Source organism: Candida dubliniensis, chromosome 1 (genome assembly GCF_000026945.1).
Source record: "Candida dubliniensis CD36 chromosome 1, complete sequence".
NCBI lineage: Eukaryota > Fungi > Ascomycota > Pichiomycetes > Serinales > Debaryomycetaceae > Candida > Candida dubliniensis.
The window spans coordinates 2,568,358-2,595,809 of NC_012860.1; the positions used below are offsets into that span (position 1 = coordinate 2,568,358).

Consider the following 27,452-nt stretch of genomic DNA (forward strand, 5'->3'; position numbering starts at 1 on the left):
GGTTGACCCGAGCGCCATAGTTTTTTTTTGTTCTGTGTTTACCAATTAATCAACTTTATATGGTAGCGATGGCCAAACTGTACGGGATATCTTTTATCACAAAGCCACAGTTTTTGAGAGAAGCAACTCATAATGATGCAATTTATACAACAAATATTTCTTTTGGTTCTAAAAGGCACGGGATAGCAATTTTTCTATGCTACACATGTACATATACACACACACACACACCAACAAAACGTTAGCGTACAATATATATACATACATTCAAACAGTTATTCAAAAACTATAAACAACAGTACAATTAAAATAAACAAAAATCAAAATCAGACATAACTAGAAAAGCACGAAAGATAAAGGACAACAATAATAAAAAAAGAAAGAAAGCAATTAAGCAGTGTCCAATAAGTAGTTTGTAGCAGCTTCCAAGTTCCAGTTTTCTTTCTTCAAAGCATCAATTGCAGTTTTTTCATCGAAACCCATTCCCACCAATTCTTGTATAGCATAATCATTTGCCGAGTTTCTATTAGGTTGAGCTGCAGGAGGGGATTCATATCTTGGTGGGTCGCGCGTAAATGGTACCGACACAGAACTAGGCGGCTCCGACACCCGAGCCGAGCCTGATACTGGTATACCACCCAGAGATTGTTCCTCTGGTTGCGAAGTGGCAGCTTGAGGTTGGGCATTTCCGAACCCTGCAAATAATTGCTCCCACTCATCATTTCCCTCTAAAGGAGCAGTACTAGATTCTTCTGGACGATTGAAGTCTGGTGCGTTGGAGTTGGTGAACTCTTCAGATAATCCACCAAAATCATCATTTTCATGGTCAAATTCTTCATCGCCTACATTATCAACATTAGCAGCTTCTAAATTAGTAAATTCATCATTGAAAAAATCTTTCTCATTTGTATCAGTTTCGGGAGCTGCCGGCTGCAAATTGTCAAAGTCAAAATCATCAAAGTTGGAATCTCCTGTAGATTGAACATTTTCAGAAGGAACAGTATCAACCTCTCTCCCAACAGTGCTTCTAGATTGATACAGCTTGTTTTGTTCATGTAAGTTATCAACAGCATCATCAAACGTTTGCTCCTCTCCTTCATCCGATGAATCACTTTCTTGGTAATCCAATTCTCTAATTGGAGGAAATTCCTCACTCCCATGTTCTGGAGATCTTGCTTCTTCAGAATTAACAATTTCAAAAGAAGAAGAACCTTTGTCACTTCCTTCAAGATGCTGCCTTTCGGCGCTATCAAAGCTGCCTGTATTTACAGTATTTGGTGCAGTTTCTTCGCTACTGTCAGCATTCTCCAAAGTCTCACGATCACTAATTTCATCTATGTTATCATCACGCACAGATAAGGCTGCGTTGTTTTGAACACTTGAAGTCAAAGATTCGGTTCTTTGAACTCCAACTAAAACACCAGGCATACCTACCATACCACCAACAATAGCTGCATTGTTTCCTTGTGGAAATTGGAAATCTGAATTGCTTGGGGAAGTTATAGGAGTTTCTTCATCATCAGTAGCGCGATCGGTGATATTTGAGGAGGTTGTATTCGTGGCATTATCAACAGGCTCACTGATCTGCAATTGAGGAAATCTAGCGTTAGTTTCTTCTATACCATTATCAGACCGCGATTGATCTTCCACAGAGCGTTCGACGGGTTCATTTGCTAACCCAGAGCCACTTGATTCCACATTTTCAGTAGAAAGGTGATGAGCAACACCTGCCACACCACCACCCACAACGGCAGCAGTAGCTGCACCAATAGCGGCACTTATTCCCGCACTTGGTTTTGTTGGTTTGTTTTGTTCCAATTCCACAGACTTTGCATGCAACTCCTTGGCTCGATTTTCAGATTCTAATCTTTCTCTTTCAGCATTGTCCAAATCCAATTGCAATTGCTTATGCGAAGCTTCGATCTCGGCAATCTTACTCTTCAATTCTTCACTCTTAACTATGGCGACTTGAACTTGTGATTTCTTGACAGCAACTTGGTTAGACAAAGTTTGAGTTTCTTGACTCTTAGAAGCAGCTTGCTTCTCAAGCTCAACAATCTCTGCATTCAAACTACCCAATTTTTCTTTCAAAGTACTATTTTCTTTCTGTAAACTTTCCATAGCGACTTGTTTGTCATGTAAGTCGCTCGACAAGGAGTTGACTTTTGCTTCGGCAATAGATGCTTCAGATCTCAATGCTTCCGTTTCCTCTTTAGCAGTTGCTAAATTTGCTTCAACCTGTTCCACTTGTTTCACTTCGTTGTCGTATGAAGCCCTCAATTGTTTCAATTTGTTTTCAATTTCAGACTTTGTGTTTAATATTCTTTGAAGTTCTTTTTCAGCTCTCGTTTTCTTTTCGTGTAAATTGGTGGTTTGATTAGTAAGAGACTTTATTTGATTTGAAACATTGGCAATATCAGAGGTGGCCTGAGATAACTGTCCGGAAATAGCTGGATCTGCCAACAAATCATCGTTGCTATTAGTGGAAACCTGTTGCGACACAGACCTTTCACGAGATGGTTGTTGCGATGCAGACACAAAAGAATTTGGTGCAGAAATAGCACTAGCAACTGGTGTACTGTCCCTCTTTTGGATTGGAGGTTGTGGCTGTGATGATGATGATGACGATGGTGGTGGAGGGACACTTCTCAATGCTTCGTAATTGACAGATTTTTGTTGCTGCTGTGGTTGTGGAGGTTGGGGTGCAGCTTTCGTTTCGTCAGCAGGCAAACTCTGTACTTGTTTCTTTTCTTCAACTGGAGATGCCAAGTTGGACGACAGTGACTGGTGTCGGGTGTCTTGCTGTTGCATTAATGACTGACCAAAACTTGAAGTTGGTTTAAATGAACCAGTCAAGGTATTACGAATTCTTGGTGCTTCTGTATGTGATAACTCACTACTTGATACTCTTTGTACAAGTTCTGGCTTAGCTTGAGGTGCCGAGGAAGGTGTATTGTTAGCAACTGCATTGGAGCTCCCAAAAATATCAACCAAATCGTCTATAGAGGATTTCGATTTGGCAATAGCTTGCGATTGAGCCGGAACTGAACTATTTTGAATATCTGAAACTGGGCGTTGTTGTTGTAGTTGTTGTTGCTGCTGCTGCTGCTGCTGATGTGGCTGTGACTCCAAAGTACTTGAACCTGCTGACTCCTGTTTTAACGAAACAAGCAATTCATCTGGAACGACATTTGGTAAAGGTTTACCGGTAATTTTTCTGTTAACCAAAAACAAAGCAACAGAAAACTCCAATTTTGAAAATATTCCCGAGTTCTGAATATCGGCCAAATCCCAGATCAATGCCAAATCTTGTTGATTCAATTTCGATGTCATTAAAAATGATGCAACTTGGTCTGGGTTTAAGTGACCCTTTTTTTCTTTATCAAGATTGTTGAAAACCGACTCGTATTGTTGTTTCATTGCAGGTGTTGCAACCCATTCACTGGTAGTTGATACATCTCTTGAAGCCGGATGCCTGATTGCAGTCAGTTGAGAGTTAATAGAACTGTGGGACACTTGACGAGATTGCACGGAGTTTTGAGCTGCAATTACTGGATTCAGTTGCAGCTGTGGCAGCAGCTGTGGTTGCTCAACTGACTTCCAAATCGATTCAGGCAAGAATGGTGGCAATTGTTTAATATGGCCACTTAACAATCCTTGGATCAAATACATGGCAATCACAAACCCGCCGATATTTAATTTCCCAGTATTATATCTATCAACCAAACTCCAAATTTGTCCCAAAGTTGTCGTTGGCAACTTAGCTTTCAAAAAAATATCTTTTGCTCGGGATCCATCTAAATCACCTTGAGCGGACCCAACAGTCTTGATAAACAATTGAGAAAACTTTTGATAATCACCAGGAGAAACAGCAGCAAAAGAATCTTGCGAAGCGGCAGATTGCGGCATAGAAGCATTAGGTTGAGACGACATAAATGAGCTACTTGCAGATTGTGGCTGTAAAACATTTTGCTGTGGTAAGCCCAAATTCACAAATTTCGGCAACGGACCGGGAACGTCTGCTAACCCTGGTACTGGGTGTTGTCCTGATTGTGTATATCCAATCAATCTCATTGCATAGCAAAACCCAAATTGATTTAAAAACCCCAAATTGTTCAGATCAGATATTTGCCAGATTTCACCCAAGATAGAAGGTGGCAATCCGGATTTCTCAAATGTTGTTCTTGCTTTGTCCCCGGTAACGACACCGGTATTCTCCGGATCCAATGATTTAAATAATTGAGTGTATAACCTTTTCTCCTCAGGTGTAAGACCCACCTTAAAAGCAGGCGTAGCTATTTTATTTTGATTTGTTAGTATATACTACTTTTGAATATCCGATCGGGATATAATGGAAAAGCTCCTAGAATGAGATAATTAGGAGGAGGGGGGTGGGGGAACCAATACATACACAGCGAGATACTCATAATCAAACTTCCTTTAATCCAATAATCCAATTATTCAGCTTTATCAAAACAATATTGTTTTTTATTAAAGAAAAAGAATATAGAATGGTGATTCAAACCGTTGGTAATGACGATAATGCTTTTTTTTTGGACTTTGTTTGTTTTTTTGACATTATAGGGGGAACAAACAAAAACTTCCAACCAGTACTAATTTGACCCATTTCAACATTTGTGCACGACTTTAATGATATCCTCAGTAACCGATAAATTCAGTACGACATTGTCTCAGAATATCTCTAAGAATGTCTCGATGAGTTTGAAATTTTCACCAATTTTTTTTTTCTTCTGCTCATTGAAAATAACTATTCTACAATCTCTTCAATAATTATACTTTACAGTCTTCACCAACATACAAAATGAATAGAGGCAGAGGTGGATTCAGAGGCGGACGCGGAGGCAGATCCGGTCCTATTCAATATGGCCCTCCAGATACAGTATTAGAGATGGGTTCATTCATGCAAGCTTGTGAAGGTGACATTGTTTGTCGTTCTATAAACGTTAAAATTCCATACTTTAATGCCCCAATATACTTGGAAAATAAGACACAGGTTGGGAAAGTGGACGAAATCTTGGGTCCATTAAATGAAGTATTTTTTACAATCAAACCATCAGAAGGTGTTAAAGCAGAATCTTTTAAAGAAGGGGATAAGTTTTATATTGGTCCTGATAAGTTATTACCATTAGAAAGATTTTTACCAAAACCACCAAGTGTGGGTCCAAAACCTAAAAGGAAAACTGGTGGAAAATCAGCAGGTGGAAGCAGCCGTGGTGGATTTTCATCTAGAGGTGGTGGCCGTGGCGGATTTTCATCTAGAGGTGGTGGTCGTGGTGGATTCTCATCAAGAGGTGGTGGCCGTGGTGGATTCTCATCAAGAGGTGGTGGCCGTGGTGGATCCCGTGGAAACAGTAGAGGTGGATTCAGAGGAGGAAGAGGAGGAAGATTTTAGAAGTAAATGGTCTGGCAGTATTCCTGTTTTTTTTTGTACACTAGCATTTTTCTATACACTTATGTACACAATATCTAGTTTCTATATACAACAGCAAAGAGTTCAAACATGTTTGATTGAGAGCCGTAAGAAAAGACAGCCTAGGCGTAACCAAAGCCAAAATCGCACTGTCATAAACATCAAAGCAAATTGCAGCTATCGAGAATATTACTTTGGATTTCATTCATTCCCACAGGCTTGGGTACAAATTTATTTGCACTGGCATTACTAAATAAAAACGTTGGAATCATGGCAATATCCTCTAGACCTGAACTAGCAATAAGCTTGCCATAGTGGTCCACCACTTTATCATTACAAGCTTTAATTAAATCATAACAATTGCTTGCTTCAAAAGCATTTTTAGGGATATATTTCAGGACCACGCTATCGACCTTGGTAAATATGATATCAAAGGGCACCCCTTCATCTATCAACATGTTGAATATATAAGAATCTTCCTCACGAAACCCTTCAACAGAATCAATCAACACATATACTTTTTTCAACTGATGACGCTTTGATATGTAATCTACAACAACTCTTCCCTGTTTCAAATCTCCGTATTGCCCATAACCCGGACTGTCAATAATTCTTAGTTTCTTAGAGAAATTGAAACAATTGATGGTCTTGGTAAAGCCAGCACGTGCGGAGACATAAGCTAGCTGTGAGGGTCCGCTAATAGACTTGTTATTTACTAGAAGGCTGTTAATTAAAGAAGATTTTCCAACATTTGTATGACCCATAAAAAGCACTTCTGGAAGTACGCGCAATAGATCTGGCTTAATACCAAAAGTCTTTCTAGAATTTAGCATGGATTCGGTTGTTTCGTTTCTGGAATATGGATCAATGCTATTCAACTTCTCTTCTCTTTCTTTTGCTAATTTTGCGTATTTCACGTCTGGTATTTCTTCATAGTCTGCTAATGTCCAATCCAATTCAACTCTGGCATTTTTGAAAAATTGATGGGATTTCACTAGATCATTTTCCTTATACGGTGTGTACCAGCTAGGAGAATATATTTTATTTAATCTTAAAGGCGACACAATGTTGTTCCTATAAGATTTGAGTTGTCTTTCTGATGATAGATTTTTAGATTTATTTGATTTTGAGCTTTTAGATGGTTGGTAGATATTGGTAGTTTGTGATGACTGTGGTATAGACTTTAGTAAGTAGTCTATAGAGCTCCACCTTTTCTGTACAAAAAACAGTATATGTAAATTTGATCTGTTCATTGATTTTAGAAAGAACGTTTGATTGTTTGAAGGTTGATGGGCTTGTCCTTTTTCTTTTTGTTTTTTTTTTCAAGTTCTGTTTTGGTTTTTTCTTTTCTGAAAGAAGTTGATCTTCCATAAAGCATATTTCCAGCATTTAATTCTTCTTTTATTTGATAATAATTGGCCAATCCATCAGAATGGTATCCATTAGATATCCCGTGTTAATTTGTATGTATCAACTGAACATGTGTGTTTCTGTTATTTTCAGGTTTTCATGGTGTAGTACTAACTGATGTGTTTTACCCAGTATTTGTCTTTTCACTTATCGGTGCCTGTTACTTGGGCTTTGCACTGATTCATTTGCCCTACGACAAGTTAATTCACTTTACCACATTCTGTGTTTTAACCCTTGAGTTCTTCTTTGTGTTTGATACACAGTACAAGTCTTTGAAAGTGTTGAGAAATATCACATTAATCATTTGTACTTTAGGTGGAAGTGTGGGGCTGGAGATTATACAAAACCTAGTCAACCCAAAAAGAGTATTTGACATTTATGATATAGTAGCCAATATACTAGGGAGTCTTCTAGGGTTGGGGCTAAGTGTTGGCTATGTCACTTGGAGTAAAAACAGGGCCAGACAGAAAAGAATAAATTACAGACAACTAAACACACATATTATCGAAGTACCGGATGATGATGACGAGGAAAGCACTGATCAAGACTCTACAGATATTCAAGAGAGAGCTGATGCTCAGTCATATTCTAGTGAAGATTACGTTAACATTCAATTAAAAGATGTAAAACACTAGAGTTTGTTGTCTCCTGATTATTACTGTGTTGCAGGAACAATTTAGTAATATTACAAATATTTGTCAGCAATAACAATGCGTGGTAACTAAACGAGTAGATAATATAGACAAAATATTAGACACACCAAAAAAAAAAAAAAAAAAAGGAAAACCGACGAATACATATAAAACGATTTATAAATCCCACAAATTACAATTCCTGGCACCTTGTTGATATATTTAAAGTTACACTTTATTTTGAGATACAATTAGAATATGGGAGAAGATCACAAATTTTACGGTGGCATCAAGTCATATGATGTGCATACATATTATGGTAATGAAAAAGAAGAAAAGTTGGCTCTTGCCTTAAGGGAGAAAGTATTAAAAGACTTTGCTAAGGAAATTGAGAATGGTGAGATAAGAGTTCACAAGTTTTGGGAAAAACCAATTGGGCCACATCCAATTAGAATGTGGGAGTTGGATTTCAAAGATCCTGAAATTTTCAAAGTTATAATTCCTTATTTCCAATTGAACCATGGACCATTATCTGTTTTAATTCATCCACGGAGCGACCAGGGTGATCTCAAGGACCACACAGAGCATGCTTTGTGGTTGGGTCACAAAGTCCGTTTGGATACTAGTTTGCTTTGAGTAGGAAAGAGGGGAAAAAAAAAAGGTTAATGTAATTAGTAGTAGGGTATGCAGTTGATATTCAGTTGATATTTGCAACATTTTAATCTATGTTACGTTTGTATTATTAGTTATTGGTTCGTCGTATTGTCAAGGAAATAGAGTTTGTATATTTTTCTCCCTTGTCATTTTACTCCAGTGGGGATTAAGAAGCGTGGAGAAGAGACTGCCGCCTGCGAAATTTCTCCGTCTAACTTCGTGGTTTAGCCTAGAAAAAGTAAACAACAAATTCAAGAGCGAAAAAACAAAAAAAAAAAAAAAAAGTCACATAGTAGTATAAAACTACAGCAATCAAACAACAACATTTTCTTCATATATATCAATTTCATTTTCTCTTTTCTTTTATTTCAAGAAGAGAATATCTGTCTGAAAGCTTGGACGTTTAGAAACCGTGAACTAAAGAGAATTATAGAAGAATAATTCGAGAATATAAACGACCTAACTCACATTTTGTTTCAGCCACGTTTTCATTTGAAAATGCTGCCAACAGTAGAACAACCCATTTCACCATTAGACGAGAACCCATTGAATGGAAATGACAATAAACTGAAATCAAAAGGTTTTTTTGGTAATGAGAAGGAGGGTGATAGACACGATTTGAACGAAGTACAGGAAAATGGAACTATTGACAGTAATGATGCTATTAGACAGCTGCTGGATATAGACAGAATTTTTCGATCTGTCCATAATGGACCCATTCTTCCAGATCACAGGTCTCCGTCACCGAATACTCGTGACGATTCATCACAAGTAATAGGCAACCCTCTTTCATTTTACTATTCCAACGATGATAAAGAGTATCGATATGACACTGATAGACACCAACAACAACTGCATACAAAGGGCAAGCATTTGGAGGATGAGCAGCAAAATCTGAACCGATTCGAGCTCGTGAATGATGAAGACGTTGACAAATATCCATCAAGAAAGGAATCATCAAGACCTACACATACCCGTTCAGCAACCTTGAGTGGTTTCATGCAGTCGAGAATTTTAGGGAGATCAGTATCGACTAATCAAGAAACCTCGCCTACCGAGCCGGAATTTGCAAATTTGCATGATGCCTTGCATCCCAAAGAAGACACCACCAAGAGTGGTAGACTTAAAAAGACATTGCGCCGTTTCAATCGAAGAAAGACCAAGGATAAACGACAAAGTACAATGACAGCCGAATTCGACGAGCTTAATGACGAGTCGGAAAATGCCACTATGGAGAGGGCAGAAAAGTTACTAGCAGGTATGTCCACTGGTGCTCCTGCAATAAATTTAATGGCTTCTTGCTTGTTAGAAGATGAGCATGGTATAACTAGAGCTCCGTTGTTGTTGTCAGTTCTTGGATTCAGGTTAACTGATGTCACTCCCAAAGAAACAAGTAGAAATAGGAGATTCAGAATTGATTTAGAATACGGAATTGACAAGCACAGAATGAAATGGAGCATTGAGAGGAACGCTACTGACTTGGCTTACTTGGCCTACAAACTCGAGAGAACGAGAATTGTAAGTAGAGTCGTGGGAAACAAATCTCAACCATTGCCCAGACTTCCAATTCCACCAATTCGAAAATTGGATAACAAAAGAAGCAAAAAGACCAAAAGTGTTTTATCTGATCTGCGTGTAAAAGATGACCATATTCTAGCACCAGATAACAACGACAACCATTCGCTCTCACCAGTACCATCAGCATTGTCTAGAGTGAGACTGCGTTTGGGAAGTATAACATCAGTGGGATCACTCGAAAAGTATCCTGAACTACTTGAACTCAGACGGAAAAAGAATGTCCAATTTATGAAGGATGTTGAAAATTATTTGAAAGAGTTGATTGAAATTACAGAGTTGAAAACCCTGGCAAACATTTTGTTTACTTTCTTTGAGTTGTCACCTCTTTCGTCTTTGTTGAGTTATGAATCTGGTTATACTGGTAAACAGGGTCCAGTGCATATTGGGGGTACAGCTAAAGCACAGGGCTGGAGAGTGGGCCATTTCAAAGTGAATGATTTAAAAGGAATCTATGAGAGAAGAGTTGAAAAGTGGATGCTTGTAAGAAATAGTTATGTCACATATGTTTCAGACATTAACTCTACTACCCCTTTGGATGTATTCTTAGTTGATAGTGATTTCAAGATCAGTGCCAGAAATTTGGAGATTGCAAACAGGGATGACGATGACTCCTTATTTGACAACTCCTCTGTTGCTCAACAACAAATGCATGAAAATGAAAACAAGTTTTTCCCACATTTGAAGATAACTTTGGAAAATAGAGAGAGAAAATTGGTGATGCTGCCAAAATCTCAAAGAGAACATTCTCTTTGGATTGACTCTCTCAGAACTATGCAAAACCTGACGATATGGTCCCAAAATAAGAGATTTGATTCCTTTGCCCCAGTTAGAGAGAACTGTTTTGCCCAGTGGTTTGTTGACGCTAGAGACTATTTTTGGGCCGTTTCCACTGCTTTGGAAATGGCCAAGGATACCATTATGATACATGACTGGTGGCTTTCTCCGGAATTGTATCTTCGAAGACCGGCAAATGGAAACCAACAATACAGAATTGATCGATTATTGCAAAGAAAAGCTAAAGAAGGTGTTAAGATTTTTGTGATAATTTACAGAAATGTTGGGTCAACGGTTGCTACTGACTCATTGTATACAAAACATTCTATATTGTCTCTTGACGAAGAGAATATTCATGTTATTAGATCTCCAAATCAACTTCTTCAGAATACATTCTTTTGGGCTCATCACGAAAAATTATGTATAGTCGACCACACATATGCTTTCTTGGGTGGTATAGATTTGTGTTATGGAAGATACGACACACCAGATCACGCCTTAACAGATGATTCTGGTGTAGATTTTTCAAATATCGCACAAGACGACAGAATCACAGCAGAAAACTTTGCCAATTTTCAAGTTTTTGTGGGGAAAGATTATTCCAATCCTAGAGTCAAAGATTTTCTGGAGCTTGAAAAACCATATGAATCTATGTATAACAGAAATATTGTTCCTCGTATGCCTTGGCATGATGTCCATATGTATACATGTGGTCAGACTGCAAGAGATTTGGCCAGACATTTTGTTCAGAGATGGAATTACTTGATTAGACAAAAGAGGCCAAGCAGACTCACCCCACTTTTGTTACCTCCTTCGGATTTGACTGAAGAAGAGGTATTGGCTCATGGACTAGATGGTACCTGCGAGGTCCAGTTATTAAGATCATCCGGAAACTGGTCACTTGGTTTGAAGGAACATGAGCAAAGCATTCAAAATGCATATCTCAAATTAATAGAAACATCTGAACACTTTGTTTATATTGAGAATCAATTTTTTGTAACTGCTTGCTTTATTGATGGTATTGAAATCAAGAATAGAATTGGTGATGCGTTGGTTGACAGGATCATTCGAGCACATAGAGAAGGTACTAATTGGAAAGCTATTATTGTTATACCTTTGATGCCTGGTTTTGAAGCTCAAGTTGATGAAGCAGAAGGGTCGTCTGTGCGTGTGATCATGCAATGTCAGTACATGTCGATTTCCCGAGGTGAGACTTCAATTTTTGCAAAATTGAGGAAAAAGGGCATTGACCCAGACCAATATATCCAGTTTTTCTCCTTACGGAAATGGGGTAGAATAGGTTCCAACCGAACATTGGTTACTGAACAGTTGTATATTCATGCAAAAACTATGATTGTCGATGACAGATCCGTTATTATTGGGAGTGCCAACATCAACGAGAGGTCCATGCGTGGTGTCCGTGATTCTGAAGTTGCTGCAGTTATTCGTGACAAGGAAATGGTAAAGAGTAAAATGAACGGTAAGCCGTACTTGGCAGCAAAGTTTGCTCACACATTAAGAATGAGATTGATGAGAGAACATCTTGGAGTTAATATCGATATCGTTGATGTTGTGGAGAGAAGGTTTAAGAGATTCGAAAACTTCGCTGCTTCAGAGGAAGGTAAGAAATTTGCCACTAACAAGTTTAGAAATCCAGAGAATCGGACATTGTCTGCTATGGTGGAGATTGCATCAAGAGATATATTACAGCAACCAGAGGGAACCAGGAGGTGGAAGGAATTTATTCATGTATCGAAATATGATGCTGAAATTGCCGAGGTTAACTTTGAAGAAGAAGACACAACTTTGCCTCCCCCTCTTTTCTTACCAATTTCATTTAACAATCGTACAGGTCCATTTGAAGCCAACAAAGGTGTGCGTGATAGCAAGAAACATTCATACGATAACAGGGTTCAAAATAGCGAGTCGCATAAAAAAGATGTTTATGGTGAAGGATTAGACAAATACAAGTCAAAGTTGGCAAAGAGGGCAAGGGTTAGTAGTGGTAAATTTTTGAATGAACTTTCCCTTCTTGCAATGGAGACTAATCCAACAGGTTCATTTTTGCCTGATTTTGATAGTGTCAGAAACTTTTTGGAGTCAGATGACTGTCATATGAGTGGAGAAATGGATGACGAATCTGAAGACATGATTGCAGAAAGAAACAAGGAAAGATGGATGTTGCTTAAGAAGATCTCCTATTTGCAAAGACTTGCTGCTAGAGAAAAGAGCATGAATGATACAGAGAACCAGAGAAGGGCAAAATTGGGATTACCAGTTTTGTCTAAAAGTGATAATGCTGGTGATGGTAGTGATTCCCAAGGATTGCCTGTTAGTGGCACATTACCTACTTCCGAGGGAATTGATACCGACTTTAGTTTGGATAAGGAATTTCCAACAGTATCTTTGAGTGAGTCCGCTGCTAGAGATATCATTAACAATTTGACAACCCCTAATGCTGCTGTAAGTAACTTTGTTGATCCTTATGAATTTGAAGATCCTATCGACCCTGATTTCTACGAAGCAAGATGGAATGAGTTTGCAAGGAGAAACACTGATATATACCGTATGGTGTTCCATTGTCAACCAGATGATGTTGTGGGTCGATGGTCAGAGTACACACATTTTACAAAATTGCAAAGTATGTTTATGAAAGCACAAGATAGGGACACCGACCAAGGTCAACTTGCAGAAAACTACTCGGATGAAAAAGCTGAAGTGGGAGACAACCAGGAACCACGACGTGCAAACAATTCTAGACTAGAACAAGTTGACGAAGCAAGTGAGGACGAATATGGTTTGTTAGGTAAGGCGCCACCAGAAAGAGGTCATGAGAATCAAAATAAACTGGAACAAGAAACCAACTTGAGAGCTAAGCTTAGTCGTCGTGTTAGTACATTTGCTGGTGTGGCAGAAAATCGGGACAAGCATGCTAGTGACAAAACAGCCCATAAATCCGAAGGCAACATTCAGGGTGCAGAAAAGACGAGCACCGAAGGAGAGGAGTCAGAAGAATCGGGAACCCCTACTGATAAACCCTCTGCTACAGCTGGAACGGTGCCAGCGTCTAAAACCAGGAAAAGAGCACGTACTTACTTAGCTAGAAGAAAAATCCAAAGTGGTGATGTTGTATATGATAAAAATTCGGCTGAGAGACTATTGAATGCAGTGCAGGGCCACTTGGTGTACTTTCCAGCCGAATGGTTAAGTGTTGAGTTGCGAAACAATAATTGGTTCTACAACACCGATAGGCTTCCACCAATGGAAATTTACGATTGAGATTACAGAGTTGATAATTTAATTTTTAATAGAAACTGTTTATTTTTTTTTTATATATACTAAATATTATTGTGATTTGTTGTTGACATATCAAGGTAGGTGGTAGGCCTTGTTAAATTATACTCTAAATGAACAATCTTGCAGTATAGGTATCAGTTGTGTGGAACGACGCGGTAAAACTGTGAAAGTCCATGAAATCAGGTTCAAGACAAAAGCAAAAGCAAAAAAAAAAAAAAAAAAATTTGAGAAAAGCCAATATTTTAACAATCATAAATCCACAGCTCTACTCAGACAGTTGAGTTATTTTATTAATCTTGACTGTTATTAGGAAAACTGAAGGATGTTTCTTCAATTGCTATCTTACATTGGTGCCATAGTTGGTTTTATTTTACTAGTACTTTCGATTGCTTCGGGGTTATATTATATATCTGAGTTAGTTGAGGAACATACAGAGCCAACTAAAAGATTACTTAAGAAATTGATTTATTCCATAATAGTGACATTCCTATTATTGCTAATCTTTGATAAATTTCCTATTAAATTAACTTTGTTTTCAATATTCTCCTATTATGTGTATTTGCAGAATTTACACAAGTTTCCTTATGTTGAATTGTCTTCGCCAGTGTTTTTGCTTTCATGTGTTTTAGTTATAAGTAATCACTTTTTATGGTTCCATCATTTCAACAACCCTTACATCCCTCCATTGGAAGTGAGATTGAGACCTGATTATGTACCGCCACGTATTCCCACTTTTGTCGAAATATGCTCATTTTTTGGGTTATTGGTTTGGCTTGTTCCGTTTGCATTATTTGTTAGTTTGAGTGCTCATGATAATTTATTGCCACACCATTTGGATAAACCAGATGATAAAAAGAAAAACAACGGTTTGGCAAAGGTGCTTGTGGGTAATTTGAGAGAGTACATTTATGCAATTAGTAGAAAGTTTGGCTACGAATTAGATCCTCATCACGGATCAATTGTGTATTAACATATATCAATCACATATTTTTGCCGTTATTGTAATATAAAGAAACTCTAGTCTTCTAAAAATTTCTTCACTGGTCTACCAATATCATTCAAGCTTAACAAGAAAGTGTCATGCCCATAATTGGATATATCGTTTCCCAATTCAAAGTACTCGACATTACCCGAAACATTATTTTCCATCAATACATCTGCAATTTCACGCTGTTGCCAAACGGGAAACAAAATATCTGACTCCACACCTACAACTAGCACATCTTTATTGGCCAATCGAGTCATCCCTTTCTTTAGATCAAGGTGACCTTCCTCTACTGTAATGATGGCCTTTGTGGATTTTTCTTGGTATGGGGTTTCAGGAATAGCAAGTTTGGGAATATTGCTCGTAACTTTACCTGAGTACAGCGATTCAGCTTTGGATCTAGATTCTAATGCTTTGCTTCTACTTTTGTATCCCAAATCAAACAAATCCATTGCCTTTGAAACATAAAGCCAAGAATTTGCATCGTATTCAAGACAGAACTTTTCTCCAGCGTGATCTAAATAGGTTTCTACCAAAAAATCTGGACATAATGCAGGTGGTTGGCTCTCGTCAGCCCTTTGTCTACCAAATCTATATTCCCATTCAGGTCCTGATCGATACGTTACGGTAGCAATCTCTCTAGCTAACTTCATACCAACATGTGGTGGGGTTTTGTTATAGTAAGACCCACGGTTCCAGTTTGGATCACTCATCAATACTTGCCTTTGTGTATATCTCAAGGCAATTGAGTATGGATGTGACCTTGCACAACCACTAATGGTAATAATTTTTTCAACCTCATCTGGAAATTCCCAGCCATATGCCAAAGATTGCATCCCTCCCATAGATGCACCAATAGATGCATGGATTTTGTCAACTCCAAATTGGTCTCTCACCAACTCCCGTTGTGCACGAACCATGTCGTTAACACTTAGTATTGGAAATCTGGTTGCATATTGTTCGTTATTTGCAGGGTCAATGGACGAGGGCCCGGTTGACCCATAACAACCCCCAAGTACATTTGTACAAACAACAAAATACTTGTCCGTGTCAATGAATTTCCCCAGTCCAATAAAATTTTCCCACCATCCATTTTGCTGATTTTCTGGTTGTGACTTAGCATGCAGGGAAGCAGATAATCCAGTATGAACCAATACAAGATTTGATTTTTCTTTGTTTAATTGTCCCCAAGTCTCATATGCTATTTCATACTCGGGTAAATGCCCTCCATGATCTAAAAATATGGGCTTCTTTGATTTATATACATGAAATCCAGTTTTCACGTTGCCATAACTTGGTTCTGGTCCAGATTCTAATGATGTAGAGGATGCTTTAAGGTTACCTTTTGACAACTGCTCATTTTTATGCTCCAATTTATCTAGACAAGGAAATGTGAGTGCTGGGTTGGAGCCCGTAGTTTTCTCAGATTGTAGGGGTTTATAGTATGTGGATGAAGTACTGAATAGTTTTGATGAATACAAAATGATTTTTCTCAGTGGTGAACAACCAATAGGTAGTTTTGGTAAAAGTTTCTTGGTTGAAGCAGATAACATTGCTGATATGATTTGGCCTAATAGAAAGTGTTTTTGCTTTACTAGAAAGTACCAAATAGAAAAAAAAAAGAAGAAGAAGAAGAATTATAAAGAATGAGAGTCCTATAATTACTAATGGGTTTAGCAACCATTGTAAGCCCAGAATGCCCTCTTGAAAACAAAAAATACACGTATTACCCCTGCAAGTACAAATGACCCTAGTTCACGTGACACGGGTGGGGTTTGTTTTTATGCGGGTTTTTGTTTTCTGGCTTGTTGTTTTGATTTTCCGGTGTGCGTTCTTGGGAATATGTTCGAATATATTGACTACTACCCACAACTGCAAAATGAGTACTAGATATAAGTTGACACCTTATAATATATCATTACTAATATACCCGACAGTATACATTGGATCAATTCCCCTTACCTTGTTGCTCAAGCAGTATAACAAGTATATTGGTCAGGTTTTCTTGGTCAGATTTTTGGAACAGTACCTTGTCAGTAATAATGGTTACTTGTGGTTTACTACGTTATACTGGTTGCTAGTTGCGTTTAGCGCATATTTACCAGACACAAACAAGGACATTCTTATTTTCTATACCAAAATATATTTGATCAACACTATTTGGATTGTGATTTTGCTAGAATGGTTTTTTGGATCCCCGATTTTTGAGCGAATAAGTGTTATTGCTGGTGCAACTTGCTCCATTCGTGGTATATACAGAGAGTATGCGTGTGAAAGAAGTGGTGGGGTGTGGACTGACCCATTTGATAGTTCCAGTCATTATACCTATTTAATTTCCAGCAGCTTATTGATATGGCTGTTGCTTTTGAATCATGTAACATGGATATCAGGATACTTTCCGAACCATGTGATTGACCTAGAAAACAGTAATCGTTATACTGTACCCTATAGTAACACAACTGGTGATACAAAAATGGACCTGAATCGAACTCTTCGAACAATAATCGAGGTAATAGCTGTTTTGATTTTGGTCATGTGGTTCATTCTGTTTACGATTACTTCAGTTTTTTTCCATACAATACCGGAAAAATTTGTGGGCTTATTGTGCGGTCTATTTGTGCCTATTGTATTAAAGTATATTAAATAAAATATGATTTAGAGCAATACAAATATGTATAAAGCATTTTAGTTACGACCTGGCTTGCTTAGATTTTTTGTAAACACATTTTAGGGACTAAGCCGATATCCAGAGATAATTGGTGATTATAGTAATCTTTGCCCATACGAACCAATCTGATTTTACACCAGCCGTCAGAATGTTTTTCCAAAATCACTGCTTTATCTCCTATTTCAATATTCAACTCGTCACCAAGACTTTTGTTGTATGATCGAATGACAGTGTATAAACTCTGTTCTGGGCTAATTCCGCCTCTCACCGGATCTAGTCCACTGCTGCCTATAGTTATAACTGGTGGCAAATTGAGATTGTCTGTGGGCTTTCTGGAATTCTCCAAACGATTTTCTGGAATACTCAATACTTGTGGTTTTACGGTTTCATTGTTTTCATGACTAGCTTTTTTTAAATTGAACTTTTTCAAAAAAATTGGGGTCAAAACACTCATTCGCTTGGCAAAATTATCTGAGCTTGATATCTCCTTTTCCTTTCTTCGTATAGGGAAGGATTTACTCAATCTGCTTGTTAACTGATCTCTTTTTTGGGGTAACTCGTATTGTCTTTCATCCTTGAAGTATGCCCCAGGAGAAAAAAGGATAGGATAAGGTTTATCAGCAGTCAATGTTACATCGCTTGCTCTAGGTTTGTAATATTTTTCATTGAACGATAGTGTTTTTCTTTTCCGTTTACGTTCACGAATGTAATACCATACTCCTAATACAATGAAAAAGATGGAAAATATTGCTATTGGAATACCTATTGCTAAGCCAATTTGTAAGGACCGATTACCGGTAGAGTATGACACATCACTGAAGCTGTTTTGAATAGGGATAGTGGAGACAGCACCAACCTTTTTGGATGCTGTTGGTGATGACAAGGAAGTAGTGTCTGCACTAGATGAGGGAGTTGTGCTTTTTGTTTCAGTGGCACTTAATACCATTGAAATATCTTTGGAAGTGGAAGTAGTAGTTTGGGATGTAGATGGTGTTCTCAATATTGGAGTTGATGTAACGATAGTTGTCTCAATAGTTTGTGTTACCCAAGATACTATCTGTATAACATTTGTAGGGTTTGTATTTGGAATGTTTTTGCTATTCAATGTTGATGTAGATGTTAATGTCATGTAAATGGTAGTATCGCCATCATCTCTTTTACCAACAATCTCCATTCTTTATTGTTGAAGAATATGCATAAGAATAAATAAAAACCATAGTAAAACTTCTCTCTACATATAGTGTCGTCAGGACTAATTTATAAACACCTGGTGTATGTTATTTGTAACAATAAACTATAACAATCGTGATGCAGGTGTGTTTTAAGTTTGTTATTTTCACCTGCATTTTGCAGCTAATTGACCAACGACGTGAAGATTTAGTTTATTCTATTTTTATTTTCATATCTCTCTTTTCCCTTTTTTTTTTTTTTTTTTGGTTGCAACTTACATTTTTGGAGTGGTTTCAGATTTTTGTTTCAGCTTTAGTTCTGCGACAACTTGAAACCAGACCTAATAGAATCAAAAATACTCTTTTTATTTGTTAACCAGAACAGGTAAAAGATAAAAAAGGAGCATTGCATTGCAGTTTCTATGGTATTACATACTTACTTGATAATTAATGTGGTAACAACAGTTCAGTTAAGGTTTCGGAATCTATAGGCTTGTGTGACTCTTCTGAAACGAGTCTGTTGAAATAATGATGGTACGACCACCAGGCAAAACTGATACCTATTGCCCCTCCTAACACTATATCAGTAAAATGGTGTCGATAATCTTGTGTTCTACTTAATGCAATATATGTGGCTAATGATAATGGTGAAAATGCAAGGAAATACTTGTAAACGTATCGCAGGGATTCTCTATTCTGGAATAACTTAAATTGTCCCGATAGCCATAATGTTAAATAGAACAACCCACCAAAACTAATCGAAGAATGTCCGGATGGCGTTGATTTCATACCATCAACCAACAAAGCTTTGCCCAAAGGTGCAGTACAAACACTTGAGTCTACCAACTGGTGTAATGGTGTTCCTGGTGCTGGACCACAACGCTCCAAGAAATCAGGTCTTGGTCGAGCTATCCAAATTTTAAGTATATCTGTGATCACTCCATTTAAGCTCAATGATATTATCAAACCTAAAACACTAATTTGTAGACAGTGCAAAGCTTGTTGATGGGAAGAAAATGCCCCATGTTGATATTTTACTAATAATGATGCTAGAATTACAAATAATGGAACAAATGCTGCAATTTCAATACACAAAATTCCAGAAACCCGTTCTTTAATTGCAAATGGATGGGAAATAGTCAAATCATCAAGGGAAAACTGCCTTTGGAATGGAAGTGCAGTCTCTGCAACTGAAAAAAAGAATACTACTGTTACAGTCGCAACTATCCAGTCAGGAATGAAATCATGAAATTGACTACTTTGTGTATATTTAACTATTGAGGACGGGTTGAGGAAAGTCATGACAATCAAGTAGTATATAACTAGTGGTTGTTTTTTATGTCAAAAAGTTTAATGCTGAAAATTTGTAGTTTTTTTTTTTTGTTGTTGTTGAGATAATAGTGGAGAATGGGGGTGCGTGATAGTTAACCAAAAACAGAAAACTGTCGTTGTTGTTGCATTGCAGGTTTAAAATTGGTTTGGTCTTTATTATTATATTCTTAATCCAACCCCTCGCTTATATCCCAGAAATATCCATTCTTTATGAAATCCATTATTCACTATACAAAAAATAAATAAATTACGAGTTGTTCTACAACTTGTTGCGGTGATATATGCTTCTAAGAATCAGTGACATTACCAACACACACAACACAGATGTGATTTCAAATATTTCACTGTAACATCTTGAACCTTTGACACAAACACAATCATCTACATTGCCATCCCATATGTACTTAAACAAGATTTATATTCCAAATGAAGAATATATGTGGTACCATAGATGGTTGATCTAATTCTCAAGAGTATTGCCTATATACAGGATATTTAGGTCGTGTGTATCATTTCAATTATTGTATTGCTGAAAACTTTTTTTTTTTTCTTTCTTCAACCACCAAAATTTTTCAACAAAAAAAGGAAGTGAAAATCTTGTGTTCTTTCTTGTTTTAAGATAGGTAGAATACAAGAATCAAAGTTTTAATAATTTTTTTTTCGTTTAATCGTCATAGAATACCATGCCAGTCGATCCAGAAAAATTAGCCAAATTACAAAAATCATCTGCTAAAAAGGTTGGTGGTTCAAGAATTAAAGCTAAAAAGAACATCAAGACCGAACAAGATGACACCAAATTGATTGAAGCTTTAGGTAAATTGAAAGCTACCAAGATTGAAGGTGTTGAAGAAGCCAATTTCTTTAGAGAAGATGGTAAAGTTTTACATTTCAACAGAGTTGGTGTTCAAGGTGCTCCAGCTTCTAACACTTTTGCCTTCACTGGTTATCCACAAGAAAAGAATATTACTCAATTGATTCCACAAATCTTACCACAATTGGGTGCTGAAAACTTGGAAATCTTGAGACAATTGGCTGAACAGATCCAAGCTGGTAAAACTCCAAAAGACTTCAACACTGGTTCTGCTGACGCTGCTGCTGCTGATGCCGGTGGTGAAGATATTCCAGACTTGGTTGACCAAAAATTTGACGATGTTGAATAAATGTTAGGTTAATCGGTATAATATTTTGAAAAGAGAAGGAACTGTGTTCAACTAATGAAGAAAATGGAATAAAAGAAAGTAAAGAAACTTGAACTTTTTTTTTTTTGTATTTTTCTTTGTTTTGTATACCGACTTCTTTTCTCCGGGAGATTTGATGTTACGTATTTTTCATAATCATGAATTTATAACTTTATATCCTTGTAGTTTAGTTTGTGTATATAATTTAATAAACTTTAGCTTAGGGAAACAGAAACAGAAAAAGACGGAAAAGTAATTGCTTTTCATGCGTCACGTGCTGGCGCTGGTTTACTAAGGTCCACATTTGCTTGTCAAAGTCTGGACGATTTGGGAAATTTGTACAACATGACACAAAATGAAATATTCTTTTCTTACCAAGAGAATCTTAATAATTAACAACTTTTTATCCAAATAACTCCATAATTATATTCATTTTTTCAAGAAAAAAAAAGTGGTCTCTGGAGTAGAATGGCCCCACTGAACCTACTTGTACAATCAGATTTTTTTTAGCTCTTCATTTGAGCGAGTTGTAGTGTAAGTGGTCACAAATGTTGATGTTGTTATTTCATAGATGTCTGGAAGAATTTGGGAGGGAGGAAATCAGTTTTGTTCAATAATTTTAGAAATTGTGAACCATTAAATCGTTCGGTTATAACTATACTGTTAAGTATATAATTGTGATGGTCGGTTAAAAAGAGGCCACATGGCTAAGTCGGAATTATGTCAGCATCAAAGCCCTGTTTCAAAGCAATTAATTGTTTGCCGTTTACATCATTAACATTGTAGTTTTTTCTACGATTGTTTGTAAAGTATAGTTTTGAAAGATACGATTAAAAGCCGTAGCCAGTTGGAACAATAAGCTAATGTAGAAGGAAGCTAGAAGAAGCAAAAAGAATATACATGGAACTAAAATTGGCACTAAACGAAGCAAATTAAAGTATGTAGAGCTAAATGATGCTAGAGCAATCAAAGACAATGGACGGGAAACACCAATAATTTAATTTGTGCCCATCCAGGAGTGGTGGTGAAATGAATACATATAAATAAGGCTTTAAATTTTTTTTTTTTTAGTTACCACAACTCAATTGATTGACTGTTCCATTCATTCATTCATCCATTCATTCATCATTTCAACAACATAAAAAAACAACAATTTATACAAATATGGTTTTAAGTAAACACATTGATGCATTGAGATTGGAAACGCAAATTTTGAAGAAAACTCCACAAGCCCAATTGCGTAAAGATCAATTCATTGATGCATTTGATTCCCACAAGAACATTCCTCAATTTGAAATCCCACAAAACTCATCAAATGAACAATTGATTTATAAATATCTTTCCCAAGAATTATCTCTTGATGGGGTCCCCACATTGAATTTGGCCTCGTTCGTTAACACCTATGTTGATGGTACATCTTTGAAATTAATCGAAGATAACTTAACCAAAAACTTGGCGGATAACGACGAGTACCCAAGCTTGATAGATATACAAACCAGATGTATATCTATTTTAAGCAACTTGTGGGGTGCCCCTGGGAAAGTAGATAATGTAACTGGTAACCGAGTAACTAATTCTATTGGTACAGCCACAACTGGTTCATCTGAAGCTATAATGTTAGCTGGATTGGCTTTGAAGAAAAGATGGCAATTGAAAAGAAAAGCTGAAGGTAAATCTACTGCCAATCCAAATATCTTGATGGCTACATGTGCTCAAGTCGCCTTGGAAAAATTTGCTTGTTATTTTGATGTAGAAAACAGATTAATTCCTGTCACCGAAGAATCTGGTCATTTGATTGATGTTTCCAAAATCAAGGAAAATATTGATGAAAACACAATTGGCATTTTTGTAATTATGGGATCTACCTTTACTGGTGCATTTGAGCCTGTTGAAGAAATTTCGAAATTATTAGATGAAGTTGAAAAAGAACGTGGATTGGATATCAGAATTCATGTTGATGGAGCATCGGGTGGATTTGTTGCACCATTTATTTTCCCCCATTTGAAATGGGATTTTGCTGTCTCTAGAGTTGATTCGATTAATACCTCTGGTCACAAGTTTGGGTTGACTTCTGTTGGTTTGGGTTGGGTGATCTGGAAAGATGCTGATTTGTTGCCCAAAGAGTTGCGTTTTAGTTTGGATTATCTCGGTGGTGTTGAAGAAACATTTGGCTTAAATTTCTCTAGACCTGGTTTCCCTGTCATTACCCAATACTACAACTTTTTAACTTTAGGCAGACAAGGGTATGCCAAAATCTTTGATGGGTGCATGACCAATGCTAGGTTGTTGTCGGAATTTTTGGAGGAAAGTAAATATTTTGAGGTTGTCTCGGTTATTCACCATAAATTGAGTGAATCAGAAAGAAAAGCTCAATTCACTAGAGAAGTCGATGACAAACATTTGGATTCTAAGCTTTATACTATTAATGAAGATTTCAAGCCTGGTTTGCCTGTAGTTGCATTCAGATTCTCCAAAGAGTTTAGAGACAAGTACCCTGAATTGCCTCAAGAATTGTTGTCAACATTGTTAAGAAAAAGAGGTTATATTATTCCAAACTACCACTTGCCTCCATCTGAGAACGACAAGGAGATTTTGAGAGTTGTTGTTCGTAACTCGTTATCTTTGAATTTGTTGGAGAGATTAATTCAAGACATCACCGATGCTACCGAACTTTTGATCAAAGCTGCTGATTCCATTACTGATTATGTTTCAACAAGTGGTGAGCACACTGATGTTGAAAATAGAGAAAGAATTCATAAGTTATTGGCTGCTATTGCCTCTGGTGGTGTTTCTGAAGTCAAAGAAGAAAAACACAAGAAGGATAATCACAAATCCGGGAAGAATAAAAAGTCTTATCGTGGTACTTGTTAGATCTCTACCAGCTATTGGATTAAGAATATTTTTGTTTTTATTTTATAGTTATTTTTATTTTTGTTTCTTTTGAGTGGTTATAGGATATATAGTCATAAGAAGTATTTCTGTATTTCGTCTTCCAGTGGAGAGAACTAGAACTTCTTCTGATAGCACTTTTGTAATATCCTTTTCTTGCTATTTATAAAGTAGTAACTAGGCTGTCAATCAATTATAGTGGCACATTGAAACAGATTTCAACATGCTTCTATTTTTTACTTATCTCTATGGATCAATATGCCTGATTGTCAACACCACGCGTCCAAAAAAGATCTAACAAAAAAAGAAACTCAACAAGATTTGACATGGTCTTGGACTCTCAGTAAAAGTTTTCACAATACCCTCTCAATGCCCCAAGTCTACTTCAATTCTTCCAAGTTTAAAAAATTCATTCCCGATTGGATCGTTGTTATCCTTTTAGTTATCATTTTTTTCCAAGTAACTGAAGTAGCTCAACCATTTTCACGTCAATTTTATATCAATGACCCAACAATCTCTCATCCGTTTGCAACTCAAGAACAAGTAACCGATAACCAATTGTATTTGTATTCAGTGTTAATCCCGACTCTTATAATATGTTTGATTTCATTATATCTAGGAGAATCCAATTTTGAAAAATTACATATCTTACAAGTATCCTGTTTAGGACTATGGTTAAGTGTTTGTGTCACTTCAGTATTGACAGACGTGTTAAAATGTTGGATAAGTAATCCTCGACCAGATTTTTTAGAACGATGTGGGCCACAGAAGGGAACTCCAAAAAATAAATTGGTGGGAATTGAAGTTTGTACTTCACCATTGGGTCCAATGTATCTATCGGATGGACTAAAATCAACTCCTTCAGGACATTCTTCAATGGCATTTGCAGGATTATTATATTTGTCATTATGGTTGGTGGGACAATTTAAATTGATTCAAAGACGTAAACTGGTCGGTTACATTGTAATAGCAGGATTACCCATTTTAGTGGCAGCTTATATTGCATTGACTAGAACTCAAGATTATCGTCATCATTTTTTCGATGTTGGTTTCGGTAGTGCCATTGGTATTGTGTTTGCTATCATATTTTATTACAAATATTTCAATTCGTTGAGTGATGAGGGCTGTAACGTGCCGATAGATTATAAGGATTAGATAAGTTTGTGTTTATTGTAGTTAATATTTTAGAAGCGTTTTTATTAGTAGGTCCCCACCCGCAATACTGCTTCGCGCGAAAGAGTTGACTACCGGCCAGTTTTTCTCTTATCACCAGTCTTGTAAATTGCTAAATATCTGTCTATACTTCTAAGAACAAACAAATAATTTTTATTAAAATAATCTATTATGGATTTTTACAATTTTTAAAATTTTAATTTCTTAGGTTGCTCCCAAGGATTCTCTTGGTTTGTAAAATGTCCATAAGAAGCAGTTTTGAAATAAATAGGACGAGCCAAATCTAACTCCTTAACAATAACACCAGGACGCAAGTCAAAATTAGCACGGATGATAGCAACCAACTGATCCGATGTATATTCGGAGGTGTTGTAAGTATCAACATTGATAGACAATGGCTCAGCAACACCAATAGCATAGGAGAACTGGACCAAAGCCCGTTTGGCTAAACCAGCAGTAACCAATGATTTAGCTACCCAACGAGCAGCATAAGCAGCAGAACGATCCACCTTGGAGAAATCTTTACCAGAAAAAGCACCACCACCGTGGGCACCCCAACCACCATAAGTATCAACAATAATTTTTCTACCAGTTAAACCGGCATCACCTTGTGGACCACCAATAACGAATCTGCCTGATAATCTTATCGTCCCATAATATCACTTATCACAAATAAAATGACAAAAAATAATCTGTGTAATCAAATTTAAGGAGCCATACTACCGTTAGAAATTGATTACTGAAACAATGCTACGAGGTGTTTATAATTTTTTATTTTTTTCGAAAATTTCTTCCATAGAAAATCTTTTTCGAGAATAATTGTAAGAAATTTTACAGTAACATTAATATTGTCAAAGTATAGAATAATGTAGACAAAATGGGAAAGGTAGAAGGGGAGTTAAAGTACTGGATTGAGTTTAGATCATTTGATCATCTCGTTTAATCAAGTGGCTCGAAATTATGTCATTCTATTCATTTCTTATATCCATTCTTCCCATTTTTTCTTCTTTCCCCCTTTTTCCTTTCCTTTCCTTTCCTTCCTTCCATTTGCCTTACAATTTATTTTTGATTTTGTGGTGTATAATTTCGAGTCCATCGAATACTAATTTAAATTTATGATTGCTATAGGTTTTATTTTACTACCCCCATATACACATATCCAATTAAGAACAATAAAATAAAAAAAGTATCAGTTTTATTACATCTCTAATTCCTTTTTGTATAAATTAGCATTGTTCCTCCTCGATAAATTTAATCATTGGTATTATTGCAATTTATTCTTTGTTTTCTTTCCAATCCCAAGTCAGGTTATTTTGGAAATTTTCTATTTATTATCCTTTAAATCACATAAAAAGTATTGTTTTTTAAACCCCCCCCCCCCCCTTCCTTCCTTCCTTCCATTTCTTTTTTTTGTTTTTCATTTCAAAACTAGCTGATTCTTAAATAACGATGGCATATTCAATTGAAGAGTTAAGAACTTACAAGGCAGTTACTATAATTACATTATTATTATCTATTTATGGTACTTTAAAATATTCCGGAGTTCCAGAAGGTGATCTTGCTTATACTCCTTTCACCGCAAGCAATATTTTATTGTTTATTTATTGGGGGGTATTATATCTTTGGCAAATCATCTACACAGCACAAATCTTTTTCCCTGATGAATATAGATTATCCATTATTAGTTTGGTAGGATGGCATTTCCCCATTTTCAACGTGCTCATCTATATTTGGTCGGAATTATTCTCCAATGGTCATTATATCTGGAGTGAAATCGTCTTGATTTTGAATTTTTTCAATTTGTTGATTTTGTATTTTGCTCACAAGACATTTGCTGTTAAACCATTGGTTAATTGGTTTTTGATTCATGTTCCCTTGGCTGCCATGCCATTATCATGGGTGATGTTTGCCTTGTTTTGGAATGGGGCCGTCATGTTCCACATTCATAAATTGTTTGGTAGAATTCTTGCCAATGTGTTCATTTGGGATTTCCTTCTTGTTCCAGGTGTGTTTTTATTGTTATTCAATGATTGGGCTATTGGATTCACTAATGCATATCTTATGTTTGCCTTGGCATTTGGACAATTAGCAACCAAAGTGTTTGCCCTCCAATGGATCTTTGCCTTTGTTATTGCTGGTATTTTAACAGTTTGGAGTTTTATTGCCTTGGTTGTTGGTGGCGTCAGAGATGTTTCTGATGAAAGAGCTCCATTATTGGTTGAAGTGCAAGAAACCGTCACCGAATAATCTAGTTGAAACATCCACAACAACAAAGACATTTA

At 36.7% G+C, this 27,452-nt stretch overlaps 15 protein-coding genes and 1 pseudogene across 15 annotated transcripts, besides 1 other annotated feature; 10 read left to right on the top strand and 6 right to left on the bottom strand. All coding sequences in view use genetic code 12, as the record gives it.

Annotated features, from left to right (window-relative positions):
* Positions 1–390: 390 nt before the first annotated feature.
* Positions 391–4,427, bottom strand: CD36_10830 (endocytic protein, putative; the record flags this gene model as incomplete). Its single annotated transcript, XM_002417680.1, has 2 exons — positions 391–4,295; positions 4,412–4,427. The coding sequence occupies 2 exons, from the start codon at positions 4,425–4,427 to the stop codon at positions 391–393; spliced, it is 3,921 nt and encodes a 1,306-aa protein (XP_002417725.1).
* Positions 4,428–4,822: 395 nt separating this feature from the next.
* Positions 4,823–5,413, top strand: CD36_10840 (H/ACA ribonucleoprotein complex subunit, putative; the record flags this gene model as incomplete). Its single annotated transcript, XM_002417681.1, has 1 exon — positions 4,823–5,413. The coding sequence occupies one exon, from the start codon at positions 4,823–4,825 to the stop codon at positions 5,411–5,413; it is 591 nt and encodes a 196-aa protein (XP_002417726.1).
* A 179-nt stretch (positions 5,414–5,592) lies between these two features.
* Positions 5,593–6,684, bottom strand: CD36_10850 (conserved hypothetical protein; the record flags this gene model as incomplete). The annotated part of the gene is made up of 1 exon (XM_002417682.1): positions 5,593–6,684. One exon carries the CDS (start codon positions 6,682–6,684, stop codon positions 5,593–5,595), a length of 1,092 nt encoding a protein of 363 aa, XP_002417727.1.
* A 179-nt stretch (positions 6,685–6,863) lies between these two features.
* On the top strand, positions 6,864–7,476 carry CD36_10860 (conserved hypothetical protein; the record flags this gene model as incomplete). Its single annotated transcript, XM_002417683.1, has 2 exons — positions 6,864–6,894; positions 6,974–7,476. 2 exons carry the CDS (start codon positions 6,864–6,866, stop codon positions 7,474–7,476), a joined length of 534 nt encoding a protein of 177 aa, XP_002417728.1.
* Positions 7,477–7,731: 255 nt separating this feature from the next.
* On the top strand, positions 7,732–8,109 carry CD36_10870 (DOPA-dioxygenase, putative; the record flags this gene model as incomplete). The annotated part of the gene is made up of 1 exon (XM_002417684.1): positions 7,732–8,109. The coding sequence occupies one exon, from the start codon at positions 7,732–7,734 to the stop codon at positions 8,107–8,109; it is 378 nt and encodes a 125-aa protein (XP_002417729.1).
* Positions 8,110–8,625: 516 nt separating this feature from the next.
* Positions 8,626–13,758, top strand: CD36_10880 (phospholipase D, putative; the record flags this gene model as incomplete). The annotated part of the gene is made up of 1 exon (XM_002417685.1): positions 8,626–13,758. One exon carries the CDS (start codon positions 8,626–8,628, stop codon positions 13,756–13,758), a length of 5,133 nt encoding a protein of 1,710 aa, XP_002417730.1.
* Positions 13,759–14,098: 340 nt separating this feature from the next.
* CD36_10890 (early-Golgi apparatus integral-membrane protein, putative) lies at positions 14,099–14,746 on the top strand (the record flags this gene model as incomplete). The annotated part of the gene is made up of 1 exon (XM_002417686.1): positions 14,099–14,746. The coding sequence occupies one exon, from the start codon at positions 14,099–14,101 to the stop codon at positions 14,744–14,746; it is 648 nt and encodes a 215-aa protein (XP_002417731.1).
* A 47-nt stretch (positions 14,747–14,793) lies between these two features.
* Positions 14,794–16,314, bottom strand: CD36_10900 (homoserine o-acetyltransferase, putative; the record flags this gene model as incomplete). Its single annotated transcript, XM_002417687.1, has 1 exon — positions 14,794–16,314. One exon carries the CDS (start codon positions 16,312–16,314, stop codon positions 14,794–14,796), a length of 1,521 nt encoding a protein of 506 aa, XP_002417732.1.
* A 191-nt stretch (positions 16,315–16,505) lies between these two features.
* On the top strand, positions 16,506–17,408 carry CD36_10910 (conserved hypothetical protein; the record flags this gene model as incomplete). The annotated part of the gene is made up of 1 exon (XM_002417688.1): positions 16,506–17,408. The coding sequence occupies one exon, from the start codon at positions 16,506–16,508 to the stop codon at positions 17,406–17,408; it is 903 nt and encodes a 300-aa protein (XP_002417733.1).
* Positions 17,409–17,466: 58 nt separating this feature from the next.
* CD36_10920 (conserved hypothetical protein) lies at positions 17,467–18,603 on the bottom strand (the record flags this gene model as incomplete). Its single annotated transcript, XM_002417689.1, has 1 exon — positions 17,467–18,603. One exon carries the CDS (start codon positions 18,601–18,603, stop codon positions 17,467–17,469), a length of 1,137 nt encoding a protein of 378 aa, XP_002417734.1.
* A 442-nt stretch (positions 18,604–19,045) lies between these two features.
* Positions 19,046–19,900, bottom strand: CD36_10930 (DGPP phosphatase, putative; the record flags this gene model as incomplete). The annotated part of the gene is made up of 1 exon (XM_002417690.1): positions 19,046–19,900. One exon carries the CDS (start codon positions 19,898–19,900, stop codon positions 19,046–19,048), a length of 855 nt encoding a protein of 284 aa, XP_002417735.1.
* Positions 19,901–20,613: 713 nt separating this feature from the next.
* On the top strand, positions 20,614–21,090 carry CD36_10940 (nascent polypeptide-associated complex (NAC) subunit beta1, putative; the record flags this gene model as incomplete). The annotated part of the gene is made up of 1 exon (XM_002417691.1): positions 20,614–21,090. One exon carries the CDS (start codon positions 20,614–20,616, stop codon positions 21,088–21,090), a length of 477 nt encoding a protein of 158 aa, XP_002417736.1.
* A 1,182-nt stretch (positions 21,091–22,272) lies between these two features.
* Positions 22,273–23,979, top strand: CD36_10950 (glutamate decarboxylase, putative; the record flags this gene model as incomplete). The annotated part of the gene is made up of 1 exon (XM_002417692.1): positions 22,273–23,979. The coding sequence occupies one exon, from the start codon at positions 22,273–22,275 to the stop codon at positions 23,977–23,979; it is 1,707 nt and encodes a 568-aa protein (XP_002417737.1).
* A 387-nt stretch (positions 23,980–24,366) lies between these two features.
* On the top strand, positions 24,367–25,152 carry CD36_10960 (DGPP phosphatase, putative; the record flags this gene model as incomplete). Its single annotated transcript, XM_002417693.1, has 1 exon — positions 24,367–25,152. One exon carries the CDS (start codon positions 24,367–24,369, stop codon positions 25,150–25,152), a length of 786 nt encoding a protein of 261 aa, XP_002417738.1.
* Positions 25,153–25,358: 206 nt separating this feature from the next.
* CD36_10970 lies at positions 25,359–25,829 on the bottom strand (annotated as a pseudogene).
* Positions 25,359–25,829: a sequence feature (S-adenosylmethionine synthetase, fragment pseudogene, putative;~Similar to S. pombe SAM1;~Similar to C. albicans SAM2;~Similar to S. cerevisiae SAM2).
* Positions 25,830–26,619: 790 nt separating this feature from the next.
* CD36_10980 (conserved hypothetical protein) lies at positions 26,620–27,417 on the top strand (the record flags this gene model as incomplete). The annotated part of the gene is made up of 1 exon (XM_002417694.1): positions 26,620–27,417. The coding sequence occupies one exon, from the start codon at positions 26,620–26,622 to the stop codon at positions 27,415–27,417; it is 798 nt and encodes a 265-aa protein (XP_002417739.1).
* Between the last annotated feature and the right edge of the window lie 35 nt (positions 27,418–27,452).